Below are 19,438 nucleotides of genomic sequence, written 5' to 3'. Positions count from 1 at the left end.
CTATAGCTCTATACAATTGATAAAATAAAATATGAAAAAAATAATATTTATATTAAACACAATATTTATATTAAACGCATCTTCATTTTTGTCTTAAAAGGGAACCTTAAATTGAGAAGATATATATTTCATTATTTCTATTATAAATTTTATTACGGTGGATTATAAATTTCAATTATAGAAATGTAGTTTTAATATTGTTGGTATAGACAAATTATACATATTGTAGTTACAGACATTTTATACATATTGGGAAAAGGAATCGCACCGACCGATGAAACCCCCTCCCCCAATCTAACTTTACCCACCTAAATTTTGAGGTATGAGAATTAGGAAGAAGAGTATTTTGAAATATCATATTATTGCCCTAACGAAATCGGTATCATCCACACCGATAGACAAATCGTTATGATCCACCGCTGATAACTGTAAGTAGGCTTCATCCATGGGTTAAATTTCTTAGATTTTCTTCTTCTCCGTCGATTTGTTATATGTATGCCATTAACCTAAGTCGATTACATGTATATGCTCCATATTCATTTGTTTTCTTCTTCTATCTTTTCATTAGTTCTATGTATCGAATTTATTGAAGATTTGGACTGAATAAAAATCATGAGCACATAAGTAATACAATCGGTTATTGAAATGAGTAGTGAATCAAGTTGTGAACGTCATAAAAAGAATTATAATTGAACGTAATATTAGGTAATTGTTCTTCCTTTTATTTTTTTTTGACAGAAAATAGATTAAAATCAAAGGAAACTTACTTGTTTATTTTGCAGGAAAATGGATGGAGAAGGATGGTACATGAGTAGAAGACATATAGAAAGCAAAGGAAAAAAAAACGTCGATGTGTTTGGAATAAATTTTTGGCTATTTGGAAAATTTTTCAAGAAGAAAATATTCAATATTTGAAATTTGAATATACGTTTTTTCAGGTGAGTATTCATATAAAATATTTATTTCGTTAATTAAAACAACAAAAGATATATTTTTATTTATGTTTCCAATCTGCATAATTTTTTTATTGATTTAATAAAGTTACATACCAAATTGTTAGGTTGTTACGATTTCACCACCTAGAATATGTATATTTGTATTATAATATATTATCTTGTTAGTATTTCATGAACGCAATCAATAACACTTGTGTGCTTTGATAAAGAGCTGCAACATACACATTATTGTACTTTGAGGTTTAACTTATTAAGACATTGTACTTTTAAAATTTTATCTAATTTACACATTTACCCTTTTTTTCTAATTTTAACTAAATCTGCTATCGACATGTAATTCCAGTTTGGGCAATTTTTATCAGTTGGATCTTATTCATACAATTCAACATACACAAAGATTTAGTATGTTGTCTCAGTTAATACATCAGAATACATGACAATAAAAAACGATTGGAAGGTAAATGACCATTCTAACCTCCAATTTATTTAAATATTTTTTTAACAATGTAAATATTGGACCAATAGTGTATTAATTTTTATATTACAAAAATCTCCCATGTCTAAGATCTTAAATAGGGATGATTCATGTAAAACAATTTTATGACACACAAGACCATTCCTTTAAAACTATAGCAATGTTCTTTGAAATAGGGACATTCTCTTTAAAATTTTAAAAAGCAGGGACCAATTTGGTCATTTATCAAAGTAAAATGTTATAATTGGGAATCCATAATCTGTTAACAGTTGAAGATAATAATCCACACACGTTATATTTGGATAATTTACAAGTTGAAGATAATAATCCACACACGTTATATTTGGATAATTTACAAAGTGCAATGCAGTAATTGGAAGAGAATAAAGTAAGATGTTATAATAAACAAAAAAGAAAGTATATTAGTATTTCTTTCATTTAGTCTAATGACAAAAGCTAAATATAGTTTGTTGTTATTTACAACAACTCACAAAAGAAAAAAGCAATACTTTATTAGTATTTACTACAAATCACAAAGGACAAAGAAAGATAAAAAGGATAAATGTGTTTATGTATATGTTTGGCAAATAGCATGCAAGTAAAAAAATGGAAGTATTCATAGTAATATGAAATATGTGTGTATGCATGTGTTTGATAAGTAACTGTACTATATTCATAGTAATAAGAGAAATTATGTTTTATTTTTAAACGGTGATTCACCTTTTTGGAATGTAAATCAATAAAAATAAATGTTAAAATCTAATTTTTGTCTAAAATTTCAACCAAATGCATAATTAAACGAAATGTTGAATGCACAATTCCAATTCTTGGCTGCGAATGGATTACTAACATGTCATGAAATGAAATTTCGAATTCCAAGTCTGATGGAATCCGCGGTTCCATTACTTACCTGCGGTTTCTAACATCATGAAATGGAATTTCAAATTTCAACATGCACACAGTGAATAACAATAAAAAAAAAATTTAATATCATACCTTAAAGCAATAAGAACAGCCGACTTGAAGATTGCCTACAACGTTTTCTTTATCTCTGAATTTTGGATTCGCTGTGAAGGAAAACAACCGTGAGAATGCATTTAAGATAAATTTATCTTCAAAATTGCGTTTTTTTAGGACTTGATATCACTATATATTTGAAAGAATTTGAAAGATACGCTTATCTTTAGAAATAAAATAAAAATTATTTAATTACCATTAATTTGAATTTTGCAGGAATAAGTCAAAATCAACTCCAGAAATGTAGCACTCGTTTTTGTTGTTTGAAGGGTACTATCGGGAAAATCAAAATCAACCTGAGACTTTAATGGAGGTAATTGCATCATTTTTGCGAAGATGTCGTCTTTATTATTTAATTATAAATTATAAATTATTTATTTATAAATATAAATTATAAATTATAAATTATAAATATAATTAAAATTTATATATAATAAATGAATAAAATAAAATATGATATATGTTATTATCCAGGTGATGGCATAAAAATATATTTTACTGGCCAGAAATCAGGTTAAAACCCGTGGAAACCACGGTTAAGGAAAAAAAAATTATTTATAACTCAAAATCGTAATGATTAATCAAATATTTACTAAAAATGTATTAACAATATTGAATAATTATATTGTTATATTATAACATCATTTTCTTCGGATAAACCAAAAAAACATAATAATCGAAACAAACAATTAAAAATTAAATTAATACTTAGATTAAAAACTATTCCTACATAAAAGCTTTCATTTCTCATACGTGGGATATGTGGCAAAACAATATCATGATGTATACTCCATTTCTCATTCGAAACAATTAAAATTGCAACATATCACTTGCAGTATAAGAACATCCAAGATTGAGATTGTTTCTATTCGATGTTGTTTAAATACATTCTTTTTACTTTTTGAGTTGTTTAACCCCATCCATCTATTGAACCCCGTGGGCATACTCACTTAATATGAAAAAATCACTAAATATTAGTGTAGATTTGTCACACCAGAAAAATAACATAAAGAGTAGAAATAAGTTACCAATTATATACCATTCCTAAATTCAGAAAGAAAGAAAGAAATTTGATATTAACATGCATATTAAATCAAAAGTAGAAATAAGTAATTAGATCATCCACCTCAACCCACAACCACACTAACATATACACACTAAAACATGAACATAAACACACACACACACACAGTAACATGAACATCCTAAAACACATTTACATAACAGGTCGTGTTTAAAAATAGGGATGGAAAATGATATTATTTAAAAGAAAAAAAATATATTAACAATTATTTTTTTCAAAAGATCAAAATCAGTAAGTTGCTTTGTTGTCTCCGCATGTAACTTGGTGGATTCTTCTTTGTTTATAAGCTGATTTGAGATATAGTGCATGCAATTAGCTGCAAGAAGCATCCAACATTTGAGATCCAAGTGGCGGTCTTTAATTGGATATGTGAGGCACGTAGATAATCATGCAAACCAGAAGATAATGTATGGTGTAAGGGGATGCCAAAACATTTGAACAATAATATTTTGTTTAGTGATATAACTTTTGTAACATAAACAATTCCATGCAACACAGAAACATATATATATATATATATATATATATATATATATATATATATATATATATATATATATATATATATCCTAATTCTAATAAATAATTATCCAATTGCCACGTGGCAATCTCTCAGCCTTCCCCAAAGCTATTTTTCCCACTCAAATGTCTAAGTGAATTTTCAAAACTACCCATTTGGTCGATTCAATTTACAGTGGAGAAAAATCAGGAGTGTCAATTCACCTTCTCTCCAACTCTACTTTTCTTTCCTTTGTTTTAGGCGAGTAATCCATCTAAATTAGGAATCCAAATATAGAAAAGATGATATTATCCCAATAAATCAGAAATTTGTGTCGCGAATCAAACCTTCCCCCAATTTTCGGTCTATCATCTTGCATTCTTCCAAAATTTGTTACCTAAATTATGTGATCTCCTCCAATCTCTCACAAGTTAAATATTCTTATGATAACTGCTTGTGCATAGCCCTTCTCCTTCTTCGCCACTCTTCTCATGTAACTTTTTATTTTTTTGGTTTAGGCTAAAGCAGGATCGCATCCTCAAATTGTAAAGACGTATCCTCAATTTAATTCCTTTGGACCTGCTAAATGCCCGTTCAATCATAATCGAAGGTAAATCGATATGTGTTCATTAATTTCATTCTTCTTTTCCTTCAATTTCTCAATAGCCAATAGGCCTCGATGTTTTCAATTTTTATTCTCTTTCCTATTTTTGTTCGATTAATCCCAGGCCAGTAAACTAACATGTGTTTTCTGAAATTTAATCAATTTTTGTGCTTGATCATTTTGTGTATGGGGTATTTTTTATGGGAGTAAGGAACTTAAAGAGAAGACGGTTACCACTCTTCACGCCAAATCCATTCAGCAGATATAACCAAAAGCATAGGGAAAATATGGTGTATTAAACAGTTTCTCTATTTTATTTTGTTTGTGGGTTTTGTTGCACCAATAGTCGTTGGGATATCATAATGCATACCAACCGTTCGATTAAATGCTTGGGTTAAAATATTGGGAAATAACTCACATTATTTGGTTTTTGTCATCTTTGAAGTGTGAACTTCGCTTTCAATGAATCCACAAAATAGAGGGAAAAAGTCCATATCACGAATTATTGTCAACAATCATTTTTTTCATTAAGATATTGTTGGAAATGAGAGATTCAGTGGAAGTTAAGGATGAAGATTTCGGGTTGGTTTGAAAGGATGTATATGTGAATGCAAGTTTTAGTTTAAAATATATTTTAAACATTCATAACCACATGTATTGATATATTATTTTCTAGGCTTATATGGACATGTTGTGTTTTTGAAATAATGCATGAAATAGGGCTTACACCGTGATATTTTTTTTTGCAGATATCTGAAAGGTGTTAAACACTTGAACATGAGATTGTTTCTTAACGAAAAACATACAAGTTAAGGATATTTATCTCACTATCCATCCATACAGGTTAGTGCTTTCATTTTAATGCTAAATGACTAATTGGTAACTTTCTTCCGCTTCTGTTTTTTTTTTTTTTCTAAAGTCAATAAATGCATCATTTTTATTCATAAAATTCTGAAATACTGAAAACCATTTTTGTATTTTTGTTTCCTGGTGTGTTGCTAAGTTCTTCCTTCCGGTTTGAGTTTTTAAGAGCAAAATAGTCATTTAAGAGTTAACTAAAATGGTTGTTAGAGTTAACAACACATAGACCCAAGATATTGAACCTTGAAATAAGGATCAATATTCAAAATGTTTTAATTTTGGACTAATAACATGAAAATCAAAAAGTATAGGGTTCATCTGTGTGATTTCTCCTTTCGGTGTTGCCATTTTTTATATTTTAGATTTTGATTGTTGAAAACTTTCCACTTTTTTGCCTCTAAATCAACGAAGGCGTTGCAAGATTTGATATATTTGTTTGGATGCATAGATGGTTAGGTATATGCAGTATGGGAAAGAATTAAGTTCTACAAGCAAATAAAAAGGTGACCATATTACAATTGCAATCGGAGAAAACATTTTTTACAAACTTTGAACAAAACTTTGAGTTTCAGAACATCCACCTTAGATACCTGATGTAATTTTCTTTTGCTATCGTTTACATTTTTTGTAGTATATAAATTGTATCTTGATTAATTTTAATTTTTGCAAGGCCTTTTTGATATTTTTAGTTTAGTAAATGATTATGTTTACGTTGGTCTAAATGGCATGGCTACATTTATATTAATGTAAATGACCGATTCGATGAATGTTTATTTTTAGTTAACATAGAAGTTTTGTAATCAACAATTATAATTTTACATAAATAAAAAAACATAAATCTTTTAATTAATAATTTATTTAAAGTAATTGATTAATAGTTACGATTTTTTACCATAAAAAATTAATTATTTTTGAAACCGTGGTTTCCACGGGTTATAACCTAGTATATATATATGTAATTTAAATGAGGTTAAAAACATAAAATTGTTATAATAACCTTTGGGTTTAGTTCAAAGATGGTTTGACTCTTTTTTCTTCCACACCCATAACAATTGCTCCTATGCTGGCTTGTCGATTATATAACTCTATCCTAAAAAAATCAAAAATCAAAGCAAATCTAACTCCAAAAACCTAAAAAGTAAATAAAAACTTGAATTTTAGAAAAATTAATAATCCATGTGAGTGTTTATACATGTGTCAAATTACATGGCACCAAAACGTAATAACTTATTCCATGTCATTATAATTCAAATCACCAAGTTATGGTAAATAAAAATAATAATCCATGTGAATGTGTTATACCGTTTGTTATGGTATATTGTTGATAGTTGAATACCCTAATAAAAATAATTTAAAAGTACAATGATATAATAAGAAAAAATTAAAGTAAAATGTTGTAATAAGATTAACATATAAAGTACATATTGCTAATTCTTACATTTTTCCCTTTATTACTTATTTTACCTGATTGTGTTGTGTTAAACTTAAACCATTGAAACCATGCTTCTAACCAAAAGACTCTACAAAAAAAGAAGAAATATCATTTATTTTTCTTGCAGAATATTTGTTTTTCATCATGCCACAAACCATATCTGAAAAGCAAGGTTCATTTTATCAGTTATATCATTAATATTTGAATTACATTTTTTTTATTCACAAAAAGTAAATTGAACTTGTAAGACTAAAAACAATGTTGGTGGATTTCCATTACTCGGGCTTTCAACAAAAAATGATGTAGGTACCTTACGGTAAATATATAAGAAATCATTTTCACAAAAAATACTACTACAATAAAGTCAAGATCAATGGCACCTTAAAGCTTCAACTCCTAAAATTTTCTCATGTGGAACAACAAATTCTCTAGATACCTTATGGTAACATATTAATACATATTATCATTAAAAATGTATATTGGTATTATAGATCATGAAATGGAAATGCATTACTATAATGTTTATATAAAAACCAAAACAATAAACAAATGAACATAATGAAAAAAACTAAAATGAACCATTGTCTAAAAATTTGTCCAATAAACACCAACATTTCCAACCAGTTTTAGTACCAAATCAAGGAACATTATTGTAAACCAAACCAAGATGAAAGTAATTATTTTTTTGTTAAAACAAAAAACAACTCACTTTTCCACTTTTGGAACTAAAAGTGGAATTCCGTCTCCCATTGATAGTCTTTTAGATTTTGTTGAACTCAAATCACCTCCACCATCAACATCATAAACGTCATGGAGGTTGCGCTTCAAATCACCTGATATTTTCATTGGACTTGTTGCGGTTGATTTATCAGCTGTTGAGGGAGTAAAACTCTCATCCGTTTGTGATATGACATCCTAAATTAAAAAAACATAAGTTGACAATTGGAATAATTAAATATAAATAAAAGTTAATAGGGGAATATAATATACCTTTTGAACATTCTGAACAACTTCATCTGATTCTAGGGGTACTTCATTTAAAGACACTGATTGAACACTCTAGAAAATAAAATTGAAATATGTAAAACGTTATGTATCTAAATAAAAAACAAATAAAAATGTTGAACATCATAACATTATGTACCATAAGTTCTAGTTTACTTTCCAATTCGGAAACAATGGACACATCTTCTGTAAGTTTGACAATGGTGTAGATATTGTTATCGTTGGTGACATTGTAGGATGTAATATCTACAAGAAACGCAAATTTGCGGTTTTTCAAGACGTTCATTTGATTTGGAAATAGTTCCAAACTGTCGCCGGCCTGTAAGAAAGTTGTGTAATATATTAAAACCAATAGTGTTGTTATTAGATAGGAATAATATTAATAAAATATTATACCGTTTCATGTATTTTTTTCAACTCAAATACACTGATTTCCAACAACCTTTTTGCTTCTCTATCAAAAAAAGTAAATCTGATGGTACCGGTATGATCTTGGACGTTGATAGGAATTATATACCTAAAAAAAATATTAGATTAATACTAATTTTGTTGAAAAATGAAACGATTAAATTAAATAGATATGTGTATACTTTAGAACGGTATGAAAATTTGAACCGTTGCAAGTTGCATTTTTACACTTAACAACAACACTATCTTCCATCTTTCCGGGGGCGGTATAGGAAAGATTGGTTTGGGGCACATTGTTTATCCTTCTTCCACATTTGTAGCACGCATCGTAATACCAAGGTAGATTTTGTCTTATATTGACGATGGTACCAACTAATAGAAATTTCATTTCCTATATCAAATAAAATGTAAAATTAAATTAAAATACAATGTTTAAATTAAATTAAAACATATAAAGTAAAGAAAATATACCTTCAGTGGTTCTGTGATCTCACAAACAGTTTTTAAAGGAAATTCCCCTTTAAAATCATCTATATAAGAAGAAGAGTAGCTTGGGAGTGTAGTTATACTTTTTTCAGACATACCTCCATTATTATCAGCTTTCAATCTGTAATGTTTAAAAATATATGTAAAATTGTATTCATTTAAAAATAATTATAACATAAATAAGTTTAAATCAAAATAAACTAAAAAACTAACTCTTTCTTAAACTCATTAATTTCAACAATGTCAGAATTAATGAACATTTTGGTTACATCAAAATGACTTTGGGCTTGACCAATTCCTGTAAAAACAAATTAGTCAATAAAAGTAGATTGGAAAACATATTAGCCAATAAACTACAAACCATCCCAAACGTTAAGTTTCACAAACTGCATCACTATAACAACACAAGTAACCGTGGTGTTACTTTTAAGGTACTGTGACATTTGGTGTGCCTGACTTCCAAATATAGTGACATTGAGGTGTACAGACCTATATAAAAAAATAATTTAATTAGTATGAAAAAATATGATTGAAAATAATAAAAAATTTAAATAAACATCATCCCACTGTAATTTGCTAATAGTCATCTTTATGTAATGTCTTGATGGATTAGGATTTCTTGTCTCAAGTGGCCTGAATGAGACAATTTGCCCAATAACATCTACAGAATTTTAATTAAAATAAATATATAAGGTTAAGTTAAATATGTATATACTAACATTTATAATAAATGACACAAGTTATAAAAGTGACTTGAAGAAAAATAAACAACTAACCAAAAAATGAGTCTCTTGGGCATTTCTGTTCAATGATACAGTTAAAATCAGCAAACACAAAACCATTAACTGGATCAGAAAAATCATCACATTTTTTTACAATACTTTTCCAATCCAAAGTTAAGGTTTGTTTGTGGCCGGTAACACTAAAACCATTTTTAACAGCCGCCATGTTTGGTTTTAAAATGATATAACTTTCACCCTCCTTTAAAAGGTCACGAAATTTGGAAAAGTTTTGGTTGAAAACACGAGATTGGTATTTTGTACCCTGTTAAAACAAAGAAAAACAATTATTCATTGAAACAAATGTAATATTGAGTTGGTTTAAAAAATATTAACCAACCTCCTCGTCCATGACGATCATTTCAATTGCTAAAACCTGGTTATTTTTTATAAAATTCCAAATCTTTAACACTCGTAGTTTGAGATGCGAATCATCAGCAATAACTTCAATGTCTTTTAGGTATAGTTTATTGCCGATATTCATTTCTTGCAAACAATTGATAGAATATGAAAAATAATATCCATTTTCCTGTTTTCATTTAAATTTAAAGCATATTAGTGTTGTACTGAAGACCATGAGAAGCAATAGTACCAAACAGAATTCAAAAACACACATACAATAAACATATAATTTTATTTAAACATTTATATTTAATTGGTCTATATCAGTGTGTGTGTTGATATATATTTATGACCATGGGCAAAAGGGTCATTTTTTTAATTATTGAGGTGGTAGACATACAATTAAGTAATTAATCAGTTAGGCAGTGAGACACATGCATTAGCTGATTAGAAATCAGAGAAAAAAACAAACAGACATTATAAATTTCATTCTAAAAATGATTTAATTTTTTAATACAATCATAAACTAAAGATACAAATTAGCTATTTGAGAAACATTTATATTTAATTGGTCTATATGAGTGTGTGTGAATATATATTTATGACCATGGGCAAAAGGGTCATTTTTGAAATTATTGAGGTGCTACACATACAATTAAGTAATTAATCAGTTAAGCAGTCACACACATGCATTAGCTGATTACAAATCAGAAAAAAAACAAACATCTGGTACAAAAACAATGTTTATAAATTCTGGTTTTTAATTTCATTATTAATGACATGCTATGGCTAATTACAAATCGGGGAAAAAGGAAACAGAGAATCGCGACATGTAGATGAACAGAATCAATAATTATAAGATCATAACCAAACATCATGACTTAAACCAATAAGAACAGCCGACTTGAAGAGTTGATAACAGTGCGAAATACATTGAAATAGAAACATATATCAGACGACTTGAACATGCACACAGTGAATAAGAATCAAAAAAAGAAGTTAATATCATACCTTAAACCAATAAGAACAGCCGACTTGAAGATTTCCTGCAAAGTTTTCTTTTTATCCGTTGTTTGGATTAGATGTGAATGAAAATAACCGTGAGAATGTATTTAAGATTAATTGATTAGGTAAATTGCGTTTTTTTAGGAGTTGATATATGATGATATATTTGAAAAAATTAGAAACATACGGTTATCTTTAGAAACAAAATAATGATAATTTAATTTGAATTCATTTAAATTTTGCAGGAAGAAGTCAAAAAGAATCGCAGAAATCAAGCAGCCGATTGGGTTTCACAAGGGTAGTATAGGAAATTGACATTAAGTGAAAAGTATGGGAAAAATTGCTTTGGGGGGGGCTATGTGAATGCCACGTGGCCTATTTTATACTTATTTATTATATTAGGGGATATATAACGGCTTATTTAAACTTTAATGAAGAACAATCTACTACAAAACATATAATAAACGAATAAATAGATACATACGTAAACCAATACATACCAACAATTATATTTATCAAGTTTAAAGAGCAAAAAAGTTAGGCCATGAAAATAATGAACCTCGCCATTTTAGGGTTAGAGGTTTTGGGTACCAAAAAGAAACCAGAAAAATGAAGGGATAAGTAAATTATATTTCCATTTATCCATAATAAGTATGAAATGTTGGTACTTTTAAAAGTTCCTGGTTGATAACCATTGCAAATCTTATAAGTAAAAATTGGTTAAGCAAATAAATTACCATCAAACGAAACAAAGTTACATACTTCACTCAAATGAGCATACTCAACAGATTTTGGTTACCACCTGCTAAATCATATATGATCAAAAAAGAATGAAACAAAAACTCATTAGAAAAAAAAATGAATTATATCTAGATTCGTTACCCCCGCTTTGCGGGGGGCAGGGGGTCGGTTGTAGTGTTTGTATCGCGTATCTCATACTTTGTTAATGGAGCGGATGATTATATAACGGAGCTGGTTTAAAAGATGTTATTCATTTGAAACAATGATAAAGCATAAGAAGATTACATCATAAGCATCAAACGATATCATTCATTACTTAGTGTTTAATTACAAAAGTGTCCATTCATTAAGAGATAGGTACTGGACATTTGATTACAAAAGAGTTGGGTTTGTTTCTTTATGGGACTTGGTGGTCGTTGATGATTTTCTTGCAGATCTCGGTTGTTGGAGCCATGTTCTCTTGCATTGCCTGGAAGATGTCGAGCATGATCACCGTGTCTTGATCCAGGTCGTTGATGAAGGTTTTGGTGACGACAACATGTCTGTATGGCATTTCCTCTGAAGCTTCGTTTATCATGCCTTGCCTTGTTTGGTTGATGCAGGCGAAAGTGTTTTGGACCATGGCAAGTGCTTCCCGCATTGTGTCGAGTTGGTTTTGCAGTTTCTCCATGATGGTCTCCATCTTCTGTGATTCGTGTTTGGTGGAAGGATGATCAATCTGGGGTGGTTTTTTATAGCTGAGGATTTTGGTTGTTGGACTGCATTTATTGGAAGTCATTAATAAGTGTTCTGATTTGTTATAGATATAGGGCGACGGCTACCGAAAATTTTCCTTTATTAGATTAATTTGATTGTTTGGCGCAGGTGTGGTATTAAATGGGATCTATCTGGGGAGATCTTTGACCAGTGGCGATATCTTTGTTTTGGAAAAGGGGAAATTTTGCTATTCAGAATTGATATATGTGCTTTATTCAGGATTTATATATATATATATATATATATATATATATATATATATATATATATATATATATATATATATATATATATATATATATATATATATATGGTTTTCTTGATAGAATAATTCCGGGTAATATTTAAGTGTATTGAGTTATGTAATTTTTGTCTGATTTGGTATGATATTAAATATGAATATGTCATTGTATTCATAGTATTAGATATTATCGGGTTCATGTTTGGAAACGTAATCTATATTTAAATAACTATATATGGTTACTTGTTTTGTGAAATTATGAGTGTGTCGAGGTATGCAGACGATGTTTCGTGTTTGGTGGAAGGATGATCAATCTGGGGTGGTTTTTTATAGCTGAGGATTTTGGTTGTTGGACTGCATTTATTGGAAGTCATTAATAAGTGTTCTGATTTGTTATAGATATAGGGCGACGGCTACCGAAAATTTTCCTTTATTAGATTAATTTGATTGTTTGGCGCAGGTGTGGTATTAAATGGGATCTATCTGGGGAGATCTTTGACCAGTGGCGATATCTTTGTTTTGGAAAAGGGGAAATTTTGCTATTCAGAATTGATATATGTGCTTTATTCAGGATTTATATATATATATATATATATATATATATATATATATATATATATATATATATATATATATATATATATATATATATATATATATATATATATATATATATGGTTTTCTTGATAGAATAATTCCGGGTAATATTTAAGTGTATTGAGTTATGTAATTTTTGTCTGATTTGGTATGATATTAAATATGAATATGTCATTGTATTCATAGTATTAGATATTATCGGGTTCATGTTTGGAAACGTAATCTATATTTAAATAACTATATATGGTTACTTGTTTTGTGAAATTATGAGTGTGTCGAGGTATGCAGACGATGTTTCGTGTTTGGTGGAAGGATGATCAATCTGGGGTGGTTTTTTATAGCTGAGGATTTTGGTTGTTGGACTGCATTTATTGGAAGTCATTAATAAGTGTTCTGATTTGTTATAGATATAGGGCGACGGCTACCGAAAATTTTCCTTTATTAGATTAATTTGATTGTTTGGCGCAGGTGTGGTATTAAATGGGATCTATCTGGGGAGATCTTTGACCAGTGGCGATATCTTTGTTTTGGAAAAGGGGAAATTTTGCTATTCAGAATTGATATATGTGCTTTATTCAGGATTATATATATATATATATATATATATATATATATATATATATATATATATATATATATATATATATATATATATATATATGGTTTTCTTGATAGAATAATTCCGGGTAATATTTAAGTGTATTGAGTTATGTAATTTTTGTCTGATTTGGTATGATATTAAATATGAATATGTCATTGTATTCATAGTATTAGATATTATCGGGTTCATGTTTGGAAACGTAATCTATATTTAAATAACTATATATGGTTACTTGTTTTGTGAAATTATGAGTGTGTCGAGGTATGCAGACGATGTTTCTTTATTATTGTTTATATTACATAGGATACTTGTTACTTTTGTTTACTACAAAGGTAAAATTAGTAACCGAATTACATAGGATACTTGTTACTATTGTTTACTACAAAGGGAAAGTTGGTATTTGAATGGGAAGTGGGACTTGACGGTCTTCTTCTTTGTTGGTTGTTATTCCGGGTTTATTTTTTTTTATTTTTATTTTTTTTTCTTTTTTTTTTTCTTCTGAAATGTTGTTGTTGGTGGGCCTGTCATAGAAGAATTTAGAAGGTATTAGTAATGTTTTTTTTTTTAATTTGGTGTTTATTTTTGACATCATAATATTTTCATTTACCTGGCGGAGTAAAGGTCAGGGTGCGGACGACAGGACGTGCAGAATCACTTGCCTCAGGTGTTTCATTATCCGATCGGATTCTTTTCGTCAGTGTTTGTGCGGGTGTTGTTGGGACGGGTGTCTCCGGTGGTGTAGTTGACTGTTGGATGTCGATTATTATGAAACGGATATTGTCAGGTGTTGATGCCCTCAGCATTGATACACATGGTGTTGGTTTGTTCCTTTTGGTCGGTCATGATTGAAGGCAAGGTGTTTCTGTTAGTCAGCGGGTTGTCGGATATGAATTGTTCGAGCGGTGATTTTAATAGCTTATGACATGATATTTCAGACAATATTGCGGGTATGGTATCCGTTGTGTCCACTATTGTAACGGTTAGTTTGTATCTATATACATCAAGAATCTGTAAATAGTATGATCATTGAATAGTGGTTTGTTTGTGTGATTTTGAAAATGCTTACATTTAGGCAGACTTTTCTATTAGTCCATGTGCACTGCAATACCATTGGGGGCCTCTTCTGAAAATCGGATCTTTGCAGATTGGACATGTTGTTTGGTACCAAATGTTTTGGAAGTGATATTCCTTGATTGAGGCGTTCACTATGAAAGTTTTGTCCTATAAATATAAGGTAACCGAAAGTGACAATCTTAAATGGACTGTATTAGTAAACACCAATAGTATTGTTATTGTCTTACCAGCAGGTCGGATTTGGTTTTCAGTTTTATTTGGTGTAAGGTTGTAGGCGATCCCGATAACGTAGGCATTGGCCTTTAGGGTCCTGTAAATCTGTAAAGCTATTGTTGTTGGTATAAAATTTCATTTATATATATCGTATAAAAGTTTGGTAATTTATGTGACTTACAAATCTACGAGGGCTATTGTCTCCGGTATATTGTGGTTGACATAGATACGCGTCGCATGTGATGATCCGTGTCGTAGAACTCCTACACCGATGATATTTTGTAGTTAAGGGTATTAGGAGATGTGGTGTGATAGTGGTGATGCACATACATATATATATATATATATATATATATATATGTGTGTGTGTGTGTGTGTGTGTGTGTGTGTGTGTAAGTTTGCAGAATATGATACCATAGGATTTTGACGGTTTTAAGTTAGTCACCGCAACGACAGTTGTTGCAGATAGGTGATTTAGGGAGGCACGGTCGAATTTTTGCGTATTTGTTATGCATTCCTTCCATAGATTAATCGTGAGTTCACTGCCACTGATAAAAAAAGAATTTGTATGTGGTTAGTTAGGGATGATGGAATTTATGAGTGTATTTTGGTGGTTAATATATATACCTTTCGTCACTTAGTATAAGCAATACAAATGGTTCTCCATTTGCTTTTGTGCAATCCCTTATCTTCGAGAGAACGCTAATGAAGTCGGTTTGTAAGTAATTGCATAAGCTGTTGTGAGGGTTAACAACTTTGAGAGTCTAGGAAATCAATGGAACAAAGCGTAGTAAGTAAATTTTTTAAGGATGGAAGTGGTTATTTATGGTGTAAAGTGTATCCCTGTATCCATTGGTAAGTTATCAACTTCTGTTAGTTTTCATATCAAAGGAATATAATCAGTCAATTAGGAAAAAATTATAGATGTTGGTAATTTAGTAGTAAAAATAGGTTCAATATTCTATACAGGTAATGTGTAGTACATATTTCTATTTTGGTTATATGGATAACATAGTGAAAACCTAGATAGTATGGTGGTGTTTCTCCAAGTTCAATTAGTTGTGACTTTGATACAAAACGAAACCAAGTTTTTGGAATTGTGATTGTGTCTGGAATTTGCTGTATGCTGGACTTCAGACCAACATCAATATAGATATCGTTTTCTAGAACCTTTTGATACCTATCTAATTCGGGGAAGCTATAGTCCGATATAATATAACATTGTGTAACATTGAAAACAGATTCAATGAAGTTCTGGTTTGTTCGCTGTCCAAGAATTTGGATTGCATCCGCCTGTAGAAAGATATTATCTTTATATTAGATTCAATGACATTGCTTGTGTTTTTGTTTTTTGTAATGTGCATCATCTGTTAACAAAACGTGTTTATTTGGGCAAGGGACCAGTTGGTTTTTCTATGTGAACTTACATATTTGTCGACAGCCAGGTACCAAGTTTCGTATTGGCGGATATCGTGTTTCCATTTGCGTAGTATTCTAACCTGTAAGGGGCCTCCAATACCCTCAGCTTTTAGTTCAGAAATTGTCGTCATTTGCTGTTTTTGTTTCCTAATATTAAAAAATATATATACAGGTAAGGTCTATATTTTGAGTGTCAATATAAAATAGAAAAAAATAAGTTGGGATTCTGTAAATGAAATATTGTATATGAATAAAACGAAAAGCAGTAATCTTGTTTAAAAGTTGGACAGGGAGTGATACTGTAGACCTCTGATGAAGTAATTTTTTGTAGTAAATATCTGTAAATGATATTTTTTTGTTTCGTTTGATCTACAACAGTCAGCATTGTTAAGCAGTATTCTTATCGAATCCGGTGATGTTGCTCGGGAGAGGGCAACATAAAGTTGGCCATGCGCAAAAACGGGTTGTGACAAATAGATTCCAATCTTACGTAGTGATTGAACTTGACTCTTATTGATGGTCATTGCGTAACAGACTTTAACTGGAAACTGTTTACGTGAGAAGACGAACGGTAAATCTGATGAATTGTGTATAAACTTTATGTGTGGTATATACACACGTTTTCCGATCAAGGTGCCCGTTATGATTTTTTCTTCAATGACGGTCGGTAAAAGTTGTGAAACAATCAATCTGGTACCGTTGCATAAACCTTCTTTCTGATTTATGTTTCTTCAAAGCATTATTGGGCAGTCGATCTTAAGTAGAAGCTCATGGGGTGGGATTCCTGGGAAAGTTAGTTGGTTTAGATATTCGATTGGATAGAGGTCTTCCAAATCTGATGTGTGTTTTCCATTGGGTTGCATCTAGTCAGTACTATTGTATACCCTTGCAAGTGTACTGACCAATTTCAGAACTTGACAGTTTATCTCGTCCGCTGCGTCGTTTGTGGGACAAACTATTGCTCTTGCTGAAAGTTGTGATGCAGTCGGCTGATTAAGTGTGTCATCCCCATACACAAAATCTATTAAGGTTTGTAACGAATTTAGCGATGGTGATATTAGGAGTGAAGGTGGGATCTGTATCTAGCTTGAGTCTCGTGGGTCATCCTTGTCAGGCACTCCAATATGGCCATCTCCAATATCCAGGACCCATGTGGCAAAGTCAGATAAATTCATTGAGGAGTGGGGTACTGTGTTAGAGGGTTCAAGTCTCATGTTCGTATGCAGAAAATGAATTTTAAAATATAGCCATAAATACGAACTCGGTAGACTCAACCCTATAATTTCTGAACTTGTGCTTCTTGGTACAACGGGTAGAGTCTGACGGAAATCACCACCAAGAAGGACCGATATTCTCCAAATGGTTGTTCTTCACAGTCTAGCACATCTCTAAGTGAGCGGTCCAAATACTCAAAACATCTTCTATCACTCATCGGTGCTTCGTCCCATAGTATGAGTGTTGTTTGTTGTAAAAGATCGCCAAGGAAGGTACGTTTTTTGATATCACATGATTTTTTGTTCTTTAAATCAATCGGTATTTTGAACCTTGAATGTGCGGTTGTACCGGATGGTAAAAGAAGCGATGCTATTCCGGACGCAGCGACAGCCAAAGCGATCTTCCCAATAGATCTTAAATGGGAAAGAATGGTCGTCCATAGGAACGTTTTACCAGTCCCACCGTGCCCATAGACAAATATTAGTACCTGTTTGTTGTTGTCAATGGAAGAGACAACATTGTTGTACACTAATCTTTTATGGTGATTTAGCTTTCGTATAAGGTTATTGTGATGTTGTCGTAGTTGTTCCTTATCATAGCTCATTTCTTCCAATAAGAGACGATTTCGTAGAACACCAGTCACGTCCAGTGACGGAACAGGAAGACCAAAGTCACTCATTGATTTGGATGGCACAGTGAACCGGAGCATGTCATCTAAATCATGAAGTAATTGTTGTTCAACAATCCCAGCCAAAGACGTAACTGTCTTGTCTGTTACCTCAACACTTAGGCTATGCAAATAGTCATCTTTCATCCTATCGCAAGCGGTGTTCCACAGCAGAAGTGGATTGCTAACCTCACAGAAAAGGAGTAGGTGACAGAAAAGCGAGCGTAGTTGTGATGCGGTAACCCAGGTTGCAGCTTCTGTAAAACACATCAACCACTCAACATCATCACTTATTAATTGAAGTGCATTAGAAGCAGCTCTGAAAGTTGGATACACAGTTCCAACTACAGTACGCAAATCCTTAAAAGACGTACATCCTTTCTGGTGACACAGTAGCATCCGTAAATAGAACAGCTCTCCAGAGGTAGGGTGTACAAATACAACGCGACTTACCATTTTTGATGATTCATAGACTCTCCGATCCTAGGATTTACTTGACTTATCCCATTTGTACTTTTTTGGATAATCCAGGTATGTCAAATCATGACCCTGAGTGTCCCTTGAATTGCTTTCGAACCAACCAAGGAGGGTAGTAGTGCTCGCATTAGGATTTTATAACACCTGAGGTATGGAACTGTCCCCATTAAAGATGATTTGTTGTATATTTTCTTCATGAACTTTAAGAACCTGAACCGGTGGATATCGATGATGTATGTGAAAATCTAATATCCGCCACGCTGCCTCATGTGGACAGATATACCGGCCATCCAAATAATTTTGTACCTCATTTATTGGACGACAATCATGATTCGTCCCTCTCTGATGAGTGGCAGTAGGCAATGAGGTAGATGCAATATCGGTATTTCCCTGTTTTTGGATGGTATATTTTACACGATCTGCACCTTTGTAAATGTACTTAAACAGATACTTAATCAACATGCTCCATCCACAATACTCCACA

General features: G+C 31.1%; 2 protein-coding genes and 2 long non-coding RNA genes across 6 annotated transcripts; 1 reads left to right on the top strand and 3 right to left on the bottom strand.

Annotated features, from left to right (window-relative positions):
- The first annotated feature begins 219 nt into the window (after nt 1–219).
- Nucleotides 220–12,675, top strand: LOC145011135 (uncharacterized). 3 transcript variants are annotated; one of them, XR_013664027.1, is made up of 6 exons: nt 220–428; nt 783–938; nt 2,665–2,761; nt 4,550–4,641; nt 5,385–5,478; nt 12,129–12,675. It is a non-coding gene; the product is annotated as an uncharacterized LOC145011135 (long non-coding RNA). The 3 variants fall into 3 exon arrangements; XR_013664026.1 differs by lacking the exon at nt 12,129–12,675 and adding an exon at nt 5,945–6,218 and having other exon boundaries at nt 221–428; XR_013664025.1 differs by having other exon boundaries at nt 222–428; nt 11,199–12,675.
- On the bottom strand, nt 7,533–8,939 carry LOC145011134 (uncharacterized). Its single transcript, XM_078969776.1, has 6 exons — nt 8,813–8,939; nt 8,524–8,732; nt 8,330–8,450; nt 8,073–8,252; nt 7,919–7,987; nt 7,533–7,843 (listed from the first exon to the last, which is right to left on the bottom strand). The coding sequence occupies exons 1-6, from the start codon at nt 8,921–8,923 to the stop codon at nt 7,634–7,636; spliced, it is 900 nt and encodes a 299-aa protein (XP_078825902.1). The 5' UTR covers nt 8,924–8,939; the 3' UTR covers nt 7,533–7,633.
- Nucleotides 9,201–9,865, bottom strand: LOC145011137 (uncharacterized). The gene is made up of 3 exons (XR_013664028.1): nt 9,604–9,865; nt 9,395–9,488; nt 9,201–9,316 (listed from the first exon to the last, which is right to left on the bottom strand). It is a non-coding gene; the product is annotated as an uncharacterized LOC145011137 (long non-coding RNA).
- A 5,196-nt stretch (nt 12,676–17,871) lies between the features above and the next one.
- Nucleotides 17,872–18,933, bottom strand: LOC145009818 (uncharacterized). Its single transcript, XM_078968449.1, has one exon. It carries the CDS (start codon nt 18,931–18,933, stop codon nt 17,872–17,874), a length of 1,062 nt encoding a protein of 353 aa, XP_078824575.1.
- Nucleotides 18,934–19,438: the final 505 nt, after the last annotated feature.

Source organism: Lactuca saligna, chromosome 8 (genome assembly GCF_052625555.1).
Source record: "Lactuca saligna cultivar CGN05327 chromosome 8, ASM5262555v1, whole genome shotgun sequence".
Taxonomy (NCBI): domain Eukaryota; kingdom Viridiplantae; phylum Streptophyta; class Magnoliopsida; order Asterales; family Asteraceae; genus Lactuca; species Lactuca saligna.
This window is presented reverse-complemented; position numbering and strand designations above follow the sequence as displayed.

Bases quoted from the DNA above. Each gene is read 5' to 3' on its own strand.
- LOC145011134 (XM_078969776.1), bottom strand. From the start codon at position 8,923: ATGTCTGAAAAAAGTATAACTACACTCCCAAGCTACTCTTCTTCTTAT. The intron at 7,988-8,072 runs GTACATAATGTT...TTTATTTTCTAG, and splicing joins AAAGTAAACTAGAACTTATG to AGTGTTCAATCAGTGTCTTT. The intron at 7,844-7,918 runs GTATATTATATT...TTTTTAATTTAG, and splicing joins TTGTTCAGAATGTTCAAAAG to GATGTCATATCACAAACGGA.
- LOC145009818 (XM_078968449.1), bottom strand. From the start codon at position 18,933: ATGGTAAGTCGCGTTGTATTTGTACACCCTACCTCTGGAGAGCTGTTC.